Source organism: Aulonocara stuartgranti (genome assembly GCF_965226115.1).
Source record: "Aulonocara stuartgranti genome assembly, chromosome: 16".
Taxonomy (NCBI): domain Eukaryota; kingdom Metazoa; phylum Chordata; class Actinopteri; order Cichliformes; family Cichlidae; genus Aulonocara; species Aulonocara stuartgranti.
This window is the reverse complement of record NC_138952.1, coordinates 31,730,541-31,748,112: the sequence shown is the minus strand read 5'-3', so window position 1 is coordinate 31,748,112 and position 17,572 is coordinate 31,730,541. Positions and strand designations below refer to the sequence as shown.

General features: G+C 41.3%; 1 protein-coding gene across 8 annotated transcripts in view; it reads left to right on the top strand.

Moving 5' to 3' along the window:
- The window catches only part of LOC309690320 (mitogen-activated protein kinase kinase kinase kinase 4-like), a 106,715-nt gene that overhangs the window by 51,165 nt on the left and 37,978 nt on the right, over nt 1–17,572 (top strand). For all 8 annotated transcript variants that reach the window (XM_082507329.1, XM_082507332.1, XM_082507330.1 and 5 more), the window contains exons 4-12: nt 9,733–9,858; nt 11,868–11,978; nt 12,167–12,257; nt 13,020–13,150; nt 13,370–13,424; nt 13,727–13,805; nt 13,891–14,066; nt 14,247–14,319; nt 14,574–14,784. In XM_082507329.1, coding sequence (XP_082363455.1) covers nt 9,733–9,858; nt 11,868–11,978; nt 12,167–12,257; nt 13,020–13,150; nt 13,370–13,424; nt 13,727–13,805; nt 13,891–14,066; nt 14,247–14,319; nt 14,574–14,784 — 1,053 coding nt within the window. The remainder of the gene's footprint in view (nt 1–9,732; nt 9,859–11,867; nt 11,979–12,166; nt 12,258–13,019; nt 13,151–13,369; nt 13,425–13,726; nt 13,806–13,890; nt 14,067–14,246; nt 14,320–14,573; nt 14,785–17,572) is intronic.

Sequence of the window (17,572 nt, the reverse complement as noted above, 5' to 3'; positions counted from 1 at the left end):
AATTACTATTCTAGACATTTTTCCTTGCATCCTTTTGTCTCAGTAAATTTTGTGCATGAACTGAAAGACATCACAAGCCAAGAGAGCTCTTTCTCTCTCCTCTCACTCACCTCCCTCTCCCACTGCTCCCTGTACACTCAGAGGTGTGAATGTGGGAAGGTGTGGAAGACGCAGTAAGAGTGAATGACATAATAAAACATTTTGAAATGTCTGGCAATATAAAACCTATTACACTGAATTCCAAGTTTGAACCTTTTGAGTTTAAGTTTCTGAAATCGTTCCTCCAGTTTGGATGTGTTCAACAAAAGAACTCGATTCTGGTTTGAGAAAACTTAGCTCGTCACTTCAGAGTGAAACATCAACATCATTGAAGGATTCCCATACAAACTGATGCAGATATTCATCAGATATTCCCAAGTAGTTAAAACTGAAAACCTTTGAAACAACTTTCAGTGCTTTTCAGTCAGCATTTTCACTTATTCACTGAAATATCTAGAATATCTTTGGTTAAGACTATTCATGTTCAATCTAGGATCATTTTTAAAGACTGATAACATGTAGTGTGATAAATCAATGTATGTAACTCAATTGTTTCATATATTCTAACCTCAAAGACCAGTTTAAAGCAGAATTTGTAAAATAAATCCATTTCCAACAGTTTTAATTTAAGCAATGCTAAAAGTGAGATGAATCAAATTGGGATCTTTCATCCTTTCAGCCTTTTTAGCTTCTCTCAAAGTGTTTCCTTGCTGAGCCACAGTGTTAGCTTACGCAGAAATTGAAAATGCATTTGTAAGACTTTAATACTGTGGATTTTGTCCCTCTATCACCCTTCTTCATATATGAGGAATCCACATGGGGGCATTTTCAGGTATGACAGCCAACCCAGTAATGCCTGGAACAAGTCTCTCCATGTTCCCGGTTGTCTGTTAGAGGGATGTCAACCTTTTTTGGCCTCTGAAGAAGTCTCCCTGCTACTCTGCTTCCATTTTCCATTATGCTTCCATTTTGCGGCTGTCTGCTCCCCTGGGTCGGTAGTTCTGTGAGCACTGCTCAAATTGTGTGCTGTCATACTTTAGAAGCAATATGGCTGCAACAGAGTCTCCCCACCATTTCATGCCCTGGAATGATAATGAGTAGTTTCAGGATGCCTTGTTTTGAAGGACTGACTACAAATCAGGGAAAGTGAGACAGAGAGCGAGAGATGGCGAGAGTGAAAGAGAGAGGCCGAGGTGAGATGTGTAATGACGGGATGGATGAACGTGAAAGTAAAGAGTAGAGTCATTATAGAGGACAACTGGAAGTGATGTTGCAAGGAGGACAGAGGCTGGACAGGATAAATGTGCAAACAAGATGGAGAGAAGGAGACACGGTGAACATGTGACAAAAAGAGAGGGGGTGATGTCATCTGCTCGTTAAAGCAGCTGTGGCCTGACATCCAGGCTACTTCCTGCTTTTCATCCCCTCTCTCTCTCTCTCTCTCTCTCTCTCTCTCCACACACACACACACACACACACACACACACACACACACACACACACACACAGTTTATGTGTCTGATCTGGACAAACTGATGTTGATGATGATGATGATGATTCATTCATAACTGTATATTAAATTAATCACCACCAATCTTGACTGTAAATTAATTGTTTTGATCATTTATCAAAGGTTATAGTAATGTTGTTATGATATAAATAATAATAATAATAATGTGTAAATGATGATAATAGTAATACTTTGGCAAGCGTGAGTGCTTAAAGATCGCATGCATTTGATTAGCTGGTTCTGGCAATTCTTTTTTTAAACAAAAGTAGAATCAACAAATTTAAAGTACAGAATCAATAAAAGTGATTTCAGATTCCCTATTTGAAGTCTTTGCTGTCATGTCTTTGCTGTGTTTTAGTGTAAAATAGGTGCATGTTATAGATGCATTGTTGTATTGAACACTGTTGTGTTTTGTCAGTTTAGGGGATTCTCGTCTTCGTCTCCTTTAGCCGCTGTTTTAGCTGTGATTCATGTCCCATATTGGGTAATGCTTAAGAATGTTCCTGCTGCGTTCCTCCGCCTTCACTCTGGTCTCCGCATCTGTAATTATTCTCAGTTGTTACAAAAAATGTTCACATGACTGACATTTTGTGGGCGAGGGATGCTCTGTTGACCATAGATGGTACTGGTGTCTGTGTGGATCTTTCTCTGCATCCTTTAGCACCCTTTATAGTTTTGTTTTTACTTTCAAAGTATAATTTACTCATCTAACCAACCGACTGGTTGACTGACAGGTTGGCCGGCTCACCTGCTGGGTGAGTAGCTGGACGGCTGCTGGCTAACTGCGGGCCTGCTGCTGATGAGTGGATAAACAGAAGGACTAGCTGGCCAGCAGTCTGGTTTGCTGGCTTTCTGACTGATTGGTTGGGTGCCTGCCTAGCCAAATGACCGGCTGCCTGGCTGGAGCAGTAACCAGCGGGCTGCCTGATGGACAGTGACTCAAGGGATTGGCTTGCTGGCTGTCTGACCGACTGACCCCATCATCTTTATGACAGTCAAAGCTCCTGCTGAAGTCCTTAAAAACTCTCAGCATGTTAAAGTAAAAATAAATATCAGAAAATTTGTCCAATGGAAGCTAAAAGTAAACTAGCTTTCATTTTTAGCTGCAGGAAGTGACAGAGTATATAGAGCTTTACTTAAAAGCTGCTTAAAGTGCAGAAATATTTAAATAGTTTAAAAAAAACACTGCTTCTGAAATACTGTCCACATGACTGACAGCATGAAAATATCTTCTTTTAAAGTGATCACGAACTTGTGCGCTGTCAGTTATCCAAACGTGATGTTTACTGGGTGTTCTGAATATCAGAGATAGTGAAACTGAGCTGCTCGCTTTTATTTACCCAATGGAGTCGCCAGTGAACCCATCTCTTATCTTTTAAATGCTGAAGTCTGGCAGAACTGCCCTTTAACTTCTGGGTCGGATTCAGAAATGGTAGCAGCCGTCAGCTGCCTGTCATTTGTTGCTCCTGCAGTTCTCGATAAGACGTGCACGTTTTAATTTCTTCCAGCGCCAACTTATAAGATTGAACCTGCCGTTAAAATATAAAAAGCCACTCTTATCCCCTTTAACAAGAAAGTTGAATTTGACAGCCAACAGAGTGAGGTAGCTACCTGCAGGGATAAATATAAAGGTCTTGGCAGTCATCAAGCGGCATTAACTTGCGAGTAGGAAGAAGATTTTTATTACAGTTGCAGTAAAACCAATGGTGAATTGGCCACTATTCTTATGTAACTACAGTGTGATGTTGGTTAGAAGATTTTCTGTTGGTAGCAAATCATCTGAAAGTGTGAGATGGTGTCCTCAGTGCAGAAATGTATTTGATTTGTAAACTACAGGCTCTGGGTTCTTGTTTCTCTTAGTGTTTTTTAATCTAATGAACGTACTCATTGCTTCTTTTACTTACCTGTTAAACCAAAGCTTTCGTGGTTGAGATCATCATAGTCTGATCTCAAATTTCTTTACCAATTCTTAACGTTAGGCGTCAGTCCATACTAGCTTGTCATTAGCAATGTTGCATTTACAGGTGTTTGGGGAGATTTGATATCCCGGTTGCTGCAGTAAATAGCCTGGGGGTTTTTACCTTGAAAGGTTGTTAAACAGGTACTTGTAGGGTTCGGGGTAATTTAATATTATGCTCAATTAATGTTGTGCGTGGTACAGACAGAACAGAGGAGCTGTATTGACCTAAGTGCATCTCTGCGTGTGCAGTGAGTCACTGTGTACAGCCTATACCACTGAGAGCCGTGAATCATAGTTAACATTTACACATGTAATAAGTGACAGCATACAATATGTTATATTATATATTTTTAAAGCATATTAGAAACCCTATATTAGGAAACCCTGACGGTTATTTGTGGCCTAGCTATAGTTTGCATCGTCACATTTTTGCTCTTCTCTTGCACAAATTTCAAGTAACGTGACGTTTCCACCTTCAAACTCTGTTGTTTTCAAACAGAGGCTGGGTGATCGATGTGCAAATGTGCATTACACATTACTGTTTTTTTTCCTATCTGCCCATCTCGCTGATGTATGAGGATATTTGTAAAAACTTAAGTAATCAAACAAAGGCAGTAAGTGGTTTAACCTCCTAGGACCTGGTGTCCACATATATGGTCATCACATTTTGGGTTATTTAGACCAAAATACTCAGTTTTGCTCTACAAGGGCCTGATATCCACTTACGAGGACATTATACTGCTACTGTTCTATCGAAATTTTAAACGAATATCCTCATATGGTCTTATTTTTCTTAAAAACAAAAATAAGGTAAAAAAAATCTGGTAATTCTTTGTTTTTACATTCAATCAGCCCAAATATCAAAGAGAAATTAAAAATGCATGCCGTGGAAGAGTTCGGGTCTTAGGAGGTTAATGAGTAACTGTAATAAGGGCTACTATTTCACAAAGGTCACTCCACATGTTTCACATGCTTCACGCATGCGCAGGACTGGAACGTAAGCGTTTTCGGCTGTTTCAATGTGGACGCACAACTCTGTGAAAACGACTGAAAATGTTAGTGTGAAGCGTTTTCAGATGAAAAGGCCGTTTTCATATCTATCTGGGCTAGTGTGGAAGTAGTCTAAGTAACCGATTGCCAGATTACTCACAGACAATGTAGTATGATTATAGATTAGTTGAAGTTCTTGGGTAAAGAGCATCCAGACACATTGTGCAGAGTGATGAAGTTCTTCTTTACCAGCGAAGGACAACCATTTCTTTGTGGAAAGTCCCCAAACGGTCACCACAAAAATTGTTGTCTTGCACTGTATTATTATAGATGAAATATATGAAGTGGTGGTAGCCTTCTGGGTCTAAAAAGTGAACATCATGTGCCTTAAACCTGCATTCTTTCAAACGGCCAGCGGGAGGGACTTTGATGTTTGCAAAAGGTCTGCTTGTATGGACGTTTATGGGAAAATCACCCTCGGCTACTTTGATCTGTGTCCTCAGTAGACACTTTCCACATGACTTAGGGCTGCTTTTAATCACGATTACGATCTGGGCTTTCAACGATCATTAAAAATGACTGAGCCGATTATTAGCCCCCCCCCCCCTCGTGCTTTACTCTCGCGCTGCTCCGTGTGGCAAATCGAGCGCACCTCTCTGCATTTCGAACACGCGTCACAACAATTAAGAGTACCCGAGGGAAGCTCGGAAAGCTAAGCAGAAATTATTTGGAGAGGAGAGTGACTGCCGTTGGTTGAAAAGAGAGGTAAAGAAAACTTCAGTGGTGTGGAAACATTATGGGTTCGCGGAGTCAGACGTGGATCAAGTAGACACTAGGGCTGCCACAAACGATTATTTTGATAGTCGACTAGTCACCGATTATTTTTGCGATTAGTCGACTAATCAGATCATGCATCCACTGGAAGTAAAACTACAGCTTATTGCACCAGCAGCATCTGCTCTTATATAACTATCATTAGCTTACAGCTTTAAGCTTTTAAGGTGCTAACTAAAAATAAAGACAAGATGATAGTTTATTCAATTTTAATGAAATTTGCAGATTGTTTCGGTAAGGTCTAATAAACTCCTTGCTATCTAAAATATAACAGGACACCGGAGTATATTCTCCAGCATCTCACACTTCTGATAATCAGCTGTCTGCTTGACGTTTATTCAGCTGTGTAAAAACTATAACTTTAATCTCAGCCAAACCGATTTACTCAGGAACAAATAAAATACTAAAAAAAAAGCCAAACAATAACATTTTTAATTTATCTAAGTGACTCATATATATTTAACCTGAGTCGCGAAAGACGGCGGTGGGTTTGAAAACAATTTGCTGGGAGTCCGGTGTTCTCACGGCGCTAGTGACCTAGCCCCCGGCTAGCTATCGAGCTAGTGGGTAACAGACGTCTCCGAAAACGTCGGAGCGCTTTTGAAAATATGTGGTGTCCTGATAAACTGAGCAGATATTTGAGGTTTACACAGCTACATTCTCGCCTGAAAATATGTTAAACGTTTATTTTGTGACCCAGAAAGAATAATAAGAGTAATATTAAAACTAACTAGCTACCGCCATTGTTGGAAACTAAGCTGGGCCGCGCTATGAATTCTGGGACACAGCTGCTTCTTCTTCTTCGGGGTTTAACGGCAGCTGGCATCCTTGTACATGCTGTGCTGCCATCTTCTGTTTCAGTCCGTTATTACACTCTTAAATCCTGCTATTATTCCTGCGTCTTTTGCGATCTTACAAAGCTTCAAACGACACGTCGACTATTAAATCAGTCGTCGACGATTTTGATAGTCGACGTAATCGTGACTAGTCGACAAATCGTGGCAGCCCTAGTAGACACAGTGTGTAAACTTTGCTACAGTGTCGTAGCTGCACCACAGAGCAACACTGCAAAGTTCACTAAACATAGATGTTTACATTTTTCATTCATTTTTTATATTGCAAACATTTGCACTGTTATCAGTATTTGCACACTATTTTATATTAAATTTTGACAATCTTTAAAGTCATTATTCAATACATTGTTATTGTTAAATAAATATCATCAAATAATCGAGATCTCAATTTCAGTGAAAATAATCGCGATTATCATTTTTGCCATAATCGAGCAGCCCTAACATGACTGTATGATCTTAGTTTCTAATTTCTAGTAGCATGATCATCATTTTGTGCGATACAGTCTCTATTGGAGTTGTAAACGGGGTTAAGGGAGGGCAGGCCAACCTGATTGACAAGTTTCTACCTTGTATATGTCGTAGTATGAAGATGTACCTGGATTATTGTGTGGAAAAGGATTCTGCATATATTCTCCATAAAACAGAGCAAATCTTAATCTTATTGCAACACAACCAGAGTGCAACAACAATAAAGAGAATGGTTAGTAGAGTTGCAACATCAGCAGTGTTCATGTTAAAATGTCACCATCTTCGATATGAAAAGCCAAACAGTTTGCCCAGCACTTCCTCGGGGCCTTTCCTCCGTGGACATATGATGCTGCTGCAGTTTACTAAGGAGTCCAGGCTGCAGCTCCTGCTTATCAAGCAGCCGCCATTGGAAAGAAAATGTCACGTCATGTCACTCCCGGTTGGGTCGCTAGATCAAACGCACGTGCTCAGCTGAAGCAAAAACACTCAGGAACAAATGTCACCCAGCTTTGTCACCGTGATTGAGAAATAATCACTTGATCTTGTTATGTGCCTGAACGTGTGTCTGAGCCTGTACTGTAATATCCTGTGAGTGTGACGGGGAGACATGGGGGGGGGGTTGTTTGGCTCAGTTATCATTTTGAATTCAGGCTGTGTCTCCATGTTTGTTTGGAGGGCTATACATTTATTAGATTTTCTTTTGGACACTGTTTGTGTTCTTGCCTGGCCCTGTCTTTCACAAGTAGATGCAAAAAAACAGCAAAATTAGCTTCTCTTTTAGTTTTCACTACCAACACAACAACCTGGTTTAGTTACAGCCCATTTTATAAGTTTCCCACTGAGACCAGACTTTCATATAAGTATGAAAACCAGTTCTTGCATAGCAAAGAATCCTCAAACATAGTCAAATGTTTTCCTACCATTTAAAATAAGGAGTCAAATAAAGACTTTGAGAAGTAGAGACTAAGAGTTGTGTAGATCTCAGCTGTAAATCTGCTATGCAGGAACACAGCAAAAGGTGGTGCTGTAAAAGCGCACAGAACAGCTCTGCAAGCCTTCAGACAAAAAAACAAAACATTTAAGCCTGCACACAATAAGAACTATTTAATTTATGAATACATCAGCTGACACTACTGTCTGGCAGATGATAGTAAATATTCCTCTAGATTGCTCGTTGTTTTGTTTGGCATTTTTACAGCCCAGCTGAGACTTTTAAAGTCTGCACTTTAAATGTCGTCAATAGATAAAGCAGTTGCCAGTCAATTTATACACGTTCAAATCATGTCTGTGTTACCGTAGTTCTTTCAAACAGTTGGCACCGATTGGCTGTAAAAGTGTTACATGTACGTGCTTACAGGTGCTCCTGTTACTTGTGTGTGCATTCTGGCATGCTTTTGCCTTATTAACAATATTTAGCAGTGTGTAAGCTGAACATTTACAGATTCAAGATCATTATCATTATTATCATATGACACTGATACCCCCAGACTGCCTGGGGATTGTCCACACTCGGAGAGTGTTGACTGAGCCCGAAGTCTGAGCGCTGGAAAGACAATGGTGATGTTTGTGGAGAAAGTGCTGGGAGAGACAGCTGTTGCACAGCATGGCCCTCTCCTCTCCAAGTCTGGGGCCCCAGCTTTGCCCGAGTCCGAAGTCGAGGAGTATCTGGTCGATGTACCTGCAGTTAGCTGGGCTGACCACATGAAATAGCCGTGGTTTGTCAGAGGATGAGCAGGAGAGCCTATCGTCAGCCCAGCGTGCTGCTGCTACTGCGCTGGCCAGCTACGATGATGCGTCTCTTTATCCCTGTTTCGCCACTGGCCCTCTCCTCCACCAGTTTGTAGAATTTTTCCTTCCACCAGAGCCCATGGGGCCAAAAATTCATCTTCCCATGTTCCTAGAATTTGTTTGCAAGCGAACTGCATCATGGAGCAAACCGCCATCCAACCATATCACTGTGCCTGCCTATTGACAGTACATGGAGCTGGGAAGCATGGAGTACATGGATGACACCAACGAGGCTGGCTTAGCTAACACACCTGGTATGGAGCCATCCCTGGCTGCTTATCTGGCACCGTCCCACAACCATGGTGTTGGTGGCCCCACAACTCTGCCGTACAAGCAGTGCAGATTCTCCACGTTGCAGCTGGACAGTTTCAACTGGAATGCAGGCGGCGTTTCTGTGGATTCTCTCACCACCTGTGTGCATCGTGTCACCTGACAATGACACGATTCTTGCATGCTAGCTGTCTGTCCCTGGAGGGAGCCCAGACTGCACCAGGGCTCTCAGATTGGGAGGGTGTTGTTTCACAAGGTGGTATCCACAGATGGGGATGGGGAGCTCTGTGCGATGACGCATCAGTGAGAGGTGTCAGGACCACAGAGCAGCCTGAGCTGCACATGAATCACTTAGAGCTGCTAGCAGTGTTCTTAGCTCTCAGGCATTTTTGTTCTGAGGGTCCAGCATGTCCTAGTGATGACAGACAATTTAACAGTGGTCTCTTACATAAACAGGCAGGGAGGGATACGCTCTCTTCCCCTGTTAAAGCTGTCTCGCTCTCTGCTTCTATGGCGCAGTGTTCATTTTCTGTCTCTAAGAGCCACCCATGTTCCAGGCCACCTGAACCTGGGGCCAGACCTTCCCTCCAGGGGCTGTCCCCTGGTGAGGGATTGGAGGTTGCACCCTTTCACAGTGGCCCAGATTTGGGATCTATTTGGCAAGACGAAATTACACCTTTGTGCCTCCTGGTATAACACAAGGCTGCCCTGTTACGCAGCTTGGCTCGGTGAAGAGCGGCTATCGAAGTCGGGGTCATTGTGATTACAGGGAGTGAGTGCAGGCGGGGCCAAAACCATGTCATTACAGGTCGTCTTTAGGGTTTGAATAGAGGTTTCTTCAGCCAGGACACGGGGGCGTGATATGTACCTCGTTCCTATCCTTCAGATAACAGAACTAATAGACATGACTGTTTGTTTGGATCTACTCTGTTAATTCAAATAATTGCTTCCCAGCTGATCCACAGTCAATGATAGTGTCCTAACTCTGTTTTTCCACCTTTTTTTTTTTTTTTTCATAGGATGAAGAGGAGGAAATTAAGTTGGAAATCAACATGCTGAAGAAGTACTCCCATCACAGAAATATAGCCACCTACTACGGAGCCTTCATCAAGAAAAGTCCACCAGGCCATGATGACCAGCTCTGGGTGAGTTTAACATCCCATTTCTATAACGAGCACAGTATTACACACATTACAGGTTCAATTTAAACTTATATATATATATATATATATATATATATATATATATATATATATATATCTTAATGAACTGAATCTTGAAGAATCCTAATTTAGAACATTTGTGGAGTTATTGAGCAAAGGGACGGAGTAGGATTAAATTCATATTCAAGCAGGAACTGTAAGATCACGTAACAAGATTTGATTTTGCATACATTCAGTGTGTTATCATCACACGTTAGAAGGTATTTTGAGACTGTAATGAAAAGATTTGCCAGGCTAAAAAAAGACAAACTAAACAATATTAGGGATTCCTGTATAACAGCCAAAGTGTACACTGTTATTTTTAGAAAGTTATTTGATTGTGTGATGACAGATAAGAGAGATATTACATACCATGAAGTCAGAAAGCTCTCCAGCTGATATGGAGTTGAAGTTGCTTTATGCATTTTCCTCATTACAGCCAATATGCAGTTCTTCATATTTGAAGAGCAGTAAAAGAAATGACAGCAACACAAAAAAACAAAACAGATTTCTAGAAAAGAGCAACAAGACTGTGGAATTAAATAAATGGTGCATAAGTGAGACACAAAAGGAAGAGAGTCAATCAGAGAAGGGAGAGGTGGGGAGGATCAGGAAGTAGAGAACAGCAGCAGGAAAAATTTAGAGCTGGTCGTTTGTCCGAGGCAGGATTACCTCGTTTTATGACCCGGAGGCTCTGCTGTTCCTGGGGAGGAGGAGGAGGGATCTCACTCTCACTTCACAACACAGTCCTGTATTTGTTTTTACAGCTGCTTCCACTCCCCGTTTACAGCCTCCACTGTTGTGGATTCATGCTGTCTGCCGTGCGTGGGGGTGACATACAGAGTGTGTGTCTGTTTTATGATATTCAGGTTCTGTGCTGACACCACTTAAGACTACTGTCTCAAGAAGATCACTTTATGTGTTTATGAGGCATATATCCTTTAGTAAGCAAGTAAGAGACACGGTATCAGAGGCTTAGTGACCATTAGAGAGCCAGTCTTGACATATTTGTTTGAGGATTTTTTATGTTTGTCACATATGTAGTACTAAAAATGAATCGGATCAGTCCCCCAGGTCGCAGCATGACAGCTGCCACCTGTTGAGGTGCACAGAAAATGCTTTCCAACTTTAAATTTATTGTAAAACAGTGACGAGGGCACCCCATGAGATTCAACAGATGCACTTCTGTATTTGTATTGTCTCCAGCTTCCTACACTTGTGGTTTTGCTAATGCTTTTCTCTTTTGCATTAAAACCACATTTCCTAATAGCCGTTGGCTTCCTGTCTCAATCACAGCACAGGGTGAACTAGTAGAAGTGATTGCATTTTTTCCTTCCGCATTCCCTTTTATTCTTTCTGCCGTCTCTTGTTGACGGCAGAAAGAATACTCTGAAGTGCTGCACAGCACTCCAGATGATTTGCATTCACATGAGGCGTGGTGGCTTACAGAAGGAAAATGCAAAGTTAACTGGGACCACTGAGTTTCTCAATAACTGCTCTGTTTGCTCAAGGTAGCTCTAATACGATGAGATAAGCTACCTTATTTATTCCCAAATTTGGGGAATTCCTATATTACACAGGAATTTCCCATTAAACTCAACAAGCTGCAAATCTTAAAATAAACTAGGATGGATTATTAAAATAAAATACAACATGATAAGATTGTCAGAGCCCAGTAAGCTAGAATAGCTCAATAATGAAAAATTAGACAAAATCAAAGGTGTGCAATGAAACACATTAAAGTGAAATAAAATAAAGAAGATCATTAAGTAATAAATGTAAATAAACACAATAAAGCACATTTGAAATCTTAATATTGCATTACAGTAATACATAACTAATGTCTTAATGGTGTATCGATAGTAAAACGCTGCATGGCGTCTTACGCTGATGGTAGAATGATGGTGAGCGTTTGTGTGTGTGTTACAAATGCATCTCTTTCTCACCTCCAGCTGGTGATGGAGTTCTGTGGTGCCGGCTCCATCACAGATCTGGTGAAGAACACCAAGGGCAACTCGCTGAAGGAAGACTGGATCGCCTACATCTCCCGAGAGATCCTCAGGGTCAGTTATTTCTCACAGTCTGCTGCCAACATCTTCACTAGATTATATTATTTGTGTCCGAAATGTTGCTAAAAGTATGATTTTAAATAATTTAACTTTTGCATTTAAACAAAACAAACACTTGTTTGACCGTCTGATACAGCCCGTGTTCCTAATAAGTTGTTTTAATTTATATTTTATCCCACCAGGGATTAGCTCACCTGCATGCTCATCATGTCATTCACCGCGACATCAAAGGACAAAACGTGCTGCTGACTGAAAACGCTGAAGTCAAGCTGGGTGAGTCAGTTGGCTTTAGACCGGGCCTGTAGACGGGAAGTGCTCCCGCGCTGTGGTTCTGGACCGGTGCATGGAAAAGCGATTGCACCAGCAGATCTGAGTCAGCACTGTGGCGATGCCAACTGGAGCTTTCTCATTGCCAGTGTTTTGTTTTCGAATGTTTCACATGATCGCACGGCTGCAGGCCTGTGTAGTCAAATCCTTATGAAACATAAGGTCTATATACAGCTCCAAAATTGGTCTTTATTTAGATTTCTTCTGATTACAGTGTCACAATAATTTCTCGCAACAAAACTACCTAGACGTTTGATTTCACTTATGATATGTGCACAAAAAGACAGAAGAATCTGTTCTGAGTTTTGGAGATTTAGTGTCCAGTTGTGCTGATCTGTAAATCAGCCTCCACAGTGTTTTTAACTTTCAAAGAAAAGCTTTAACTTCTGTATAAAAATCGCTTCTTTTTCACCAAACCTTTGTGTGAAACCACCGATCAATGTTGTTTTTATTCCCTTTAATTATCCACAATTCAGTTGCAACTTGTAATCAGGCCATCCTGTGTTACCTAGCTTAATAATGTCCCGTGACACAGCATTAAACAAAGTGTCTCCACCGTGGTTAAAATACAGCAACCTGACCCTTTACACTCTGAGGCAGACTCAAGTTAACTTGAGGGGCCCCTCTCACAGTTGTAGTTTGCCTTGGTGCAGGATCTGAACGGTTTTAGTCTGTTTTCTTCATTTGAATGCTTCGTGTTTCTTTCAGTGGACTTTGGTGTGAGCGCTCAGCTGGACCGGACGGTAGGTCGAAGAAACACCTTCATCGGGACGCCATACTGGATGGCTCCAGAGGTCATCGCGTGTGACGAAAACCCTGATGCTACCTACGATTACAGGGTGAGCATGCAAAACTGCATCTGGTCGCAGATGTTAGTGGGATTCATGGTGCAGAATGAGTTTGGAACCAGTCAAATAGGAGCATCATCCATGTGATAGAAAAGATTATAGTTTTAATCATTAATATGACCAATGAGAAGACTGCTCTGTCATTTCCATCACATGTGTTACTCAGAGAAGCACACAGACTCTAACTAATCGTATCTCTTTGTGTTCCAGAGTGATCTGTGGTCCTGTGGAATCACAGCCATTGAGATGGCTGAGGGAGCTCCTCGTAAGTACAATACCTGATTTCAATGATATCATGAGTAGAAACTGGTACTTTTATTCTAAACAAATTTACTGGTGTATTTCTGTTTCAAACCTGCATGATCAGAAGAGAACTCTGTTTACTCTGTTAACTGTAGCTTCACTATAGACTTACATTTTCTATTTATACCCCTTATTTTTATGCAGGCAATACAGATGCACCCCCCCCCCCCCCCCCCCCCCCCATCATCTTAAATGTATGACTTTGACATTTATATTAGTTTTTTCTGATCTCTCATTTGGTTTCTCTTCTGTTGTTTCCTTTAGCTCTGTGTGACATGCATCCAATGAGAGCCCTCTTCCTCATTCCCAGAAACCCACCTCCTCGACTCAAGTCCAAAAAGTGGTGAGATGTTTTCCATCTTTTATTCTTGATATCAGTAAACCATGCCGATCCGAACTCTGTACATGACGTCTAACTGCCATCATAGGTCAAAGAAGTTCTTCAGCTTCATTGAGAGTTGCCTTGTGAAGAATTACACCCAGCGCCCTCCCACTGAGCAGCTGCTGAAACACCCCTTCATTCGGGACCAGCCCAATGAGAGGCAGGTCCGCATCCAGCTCAAAGACCACATTGACCGAACCAAGAAGAAGAGGGGCGAGAAAGGTGAGTCCAGGACAAAGCTCTGTCAGTGTTAACGTGCAAAAATGAACTTATTGATAAAAATCAGAAGCTACTCCCTCAAAAGGGCATATTTTGTGTCTTTAAAAAAAATATACATATATTATGATGAAGGTTTAATGAGGACTCTAATTTTTAGACTTTGTTTTTGTTAACTATCTGCAGATGAGACAGAGTATGAATACAGTGGCAGTGAAGAAGAGGAGGAAGAGTCATCTGAGCAAGAAGGAGAGCCAAGGTATCGATCCATCTAACAATACATAGTTACAGTACATAGTTTTAGCTTTTTACTATAAGCTAAACATCATAAAGTGAATTCTGACCATGTTTTTGAAGTCATCTTAGTGATTCCTTTATACACATACATATGCACGCTACAGCCTCAGTACTTGTGTAGCACAAGGTCACATGATTACACCCTTGATATGAAAAGTATTTTATGATGTCATACGGGTCAGTTTCTACATCCTTTTCATCGGGTCATCTGTACAGTTCCATAGTCAACGTGCCGGGCGAGTCGACCCTGCGTCGTGACTTCATACGTCTGCAGCAGGAGAACAAGGAGCGTTCGGAGGCCCTTCGCCGCCAACAGCTCCTCCAGGAGCAGCAGCTCCGTGAGCAGGAGGAGTACAAGCGCCAGCTGCTGGCTGAGAGGCAGAAACGTATCGAGCAGCAGAAGGAGCAGCGGAGACGGCTGGAGGAGGTTGAAACCTCATAACAAATTAATAGGATTTCTATGTTAATCGAGTAGACACAGTGCTGTGGTAAGACTGTGTGTTTAGAAGAGGCGATAGACTGCTGTTTGACTGTTGTGTTCCTGTAATGTAATAATCCAGTGTAACTGGATCTAAAGTGGTGATATCACCAGAACAGAATCCAGCAGGACAACCTAACAAATCATAGATGTTAAAATGCCCAGCTCAACAGCAGAAGTCAGTATATTTACTACCAAAATGTCTCCATAGCTAACTTGCCTGTTTGCGACCACTGCACAGGAGGTTCAGTTTAATGTGAGTCGTGTATTTGAGTGACTCTTAAGGCTGAAAGTTCGGGCCTGACCACACTGTGTCACAGAGTCAGAAAAATGTTGGCAAAATCTGTGAGAAAAAAACGAAAAAGAAAATGAGGGATGTAAATTTGCCTAAACAAAAACCATATTTAAAATATGAGTTATTTATTATTAATTAAGCATTTACCCTGGAAGTTTCAATAGGACTAAAAATAACCCTGTTGCAGGGAAAGATTTTAATTATTTATGAAGTTTTGTACACAGAGAGGTTCTCCCATGAAAATGAATGGCATCACTGTTTTTACAAAACTGAAGGGTTTTCAGTAAATTTTGATGTTTTCTGAAGTTTTCTTAAGTGTTACCTTCTATATGTTTGTTTAAAATACTAAGAAACTGATGTGGCTCGTTGGATGCAGGGAAACTTAATATATTTATTATGCTAAATATATTATTTAGATTATGGATGTATAACATGACTCTGGACTCTCACGCCCAAGAAAAGGACATTTCTAACCTATTTGACTTCATCTGCTTCTCCAGTAAATCTTGATTTATTTTGACATCATAAAAAAATCAAAAGATCAGTCTTAGATCTTATCATGGCAACAATATCCAAAGTACTGCTCACATGTATACTACTACTACTACTTCTTTTGAGTACTCCCATTAGAGGACGCTACATCCTCATCCTCAGCCACACAACCCTCTGCTTGTCCACCTTCACTACATCTGTAAACCACCTCTGTGGGTTTTTTCTCCTTTTCCTCCATTATCCTCTATCCTCCTCCTTCACATGCCCAGACCACCTCAGCCTTTCCTCTCTAACTTTAATAATAATAATAATAATAATACATTTTTAATAGCGCCTTTCAAAGCACCCAAGGACACTGTACAACAGATAAAAACTGGAAATATACACAATGATAAGAATAGAAGATAAAAGTTAAAACATACAGAAATTTAAGAATAGGCAATTTTAAACAAATGAGTTTTAAGGGTGGACTTAAAAAGAGAGAATGAGCTAATATTTCTGAGGTCCGGGGGTAGGGAATTCCAAAGTCGAGGGGCAGAGCAACTAAAGGCCCTCCCTCCCATTGTGATCAGACGAGCAGAGGGAACAGAGAGAGAAAGAGAAGATGAAGATCTGAGGCAGCGGGATGGGAGCTTCATCTGTAATAAGTCAGAGAGGTACGATGGAGAGAGAGAGTGAATAGCCTTGAATGTATACAGAATTATTTTAAAATGGATGCGAAATTTGACCGGGAGCCAGTGAAGTTGCTTCAGGATTGGGGAGATGTGGTGGGTAGAAGAAGTCCTAGTAATAATACGGGCAGCAGAGTTCTGGACACGTTGGAGCTTGTTGATAGATTTTTGTGTGAGGCCAAATAATAATGAGTTGCAGTAGTCAATTCTAGAGATAACAAGATTATGGATGAGAATGGCAGTGGCGTAAGGTGTGAGGAAGGGGCGGAGGCGATTAATGTTACGGAGTTGGAAATATGCTGCACGTGTAATATTATTGATATGCGAGTTAAAGGATAATGTGCTATCGAGAATGACACCCAAGCTTTTCACGGAAGGAGAGGTAGGGACCAGCGAGTTATTGATGGTGAGAGAGAAATTGTTAATTCTGGATAGCAGTCGTTTGGTGCCAACCAGAAGAAGTTCCGATTTATTGCTGTTGAGTTTAAGAAAGTTGGAGGAGAACCAAGAATTAAGTTCAGCTAGACAGAGGATAAGGGAGGGTGGAGGAAGAGTAGAGTCAGGTTTGGTAGAGAGATAGAGCTGGGTGTCATCGGCGTAGCAGTGGAACTGAATATTATATTTACGAAAAATATATCCGAGTGGAAGAAGGTAGATGATGAAGAGAAGGGGCCCGAGGACAGATCCCTGGGGCACCCCAGTGGATAAAGGAGAAAGTTGAGAAGTGAAGGATTTTAATTGAATGAACTGAGTGCGATCAGATAGATATGATTTAAACCAGGCTAGTGGAGTGTGAGAGAGACCAATAGAAGCTAATCTGCTAAGGAGAATGGGATGAGAGATGGTGTCAAAAGCTGCACTCAGATCAAGAAGAATAAGGATGGAGAGGAGACCAGAATCAGCTGCTATAAGAAGGTCGTTTGTTATTTTTATAAGAGCAGTTTCAGTGCTATGTAAAGGACGAAAGCCGGACTGGAACTGTTCGAACTTTGCCTCTAAACTTCTGAACCTGAGCTGATATTGTCACTTTCACTCACAATGCACATCTTTACATCTTCACATCTTCAACTCTGCCACATTAAGCTTCACCTGCTGTATGTTTGTTAGTGCCACCACCTCCAAAACCATCCATCGTAGCAGATCCCACTTCTCTCTTGTAAATCTTCCCTTTCACTCTATATTTGTCACACATCACCTCTGACACTTGTGGTTTATTATAAAAGTAATTTGACTCGTCAAAACAAGACTTTGGCAATCAGAACTGCTAACTGAGTGATCT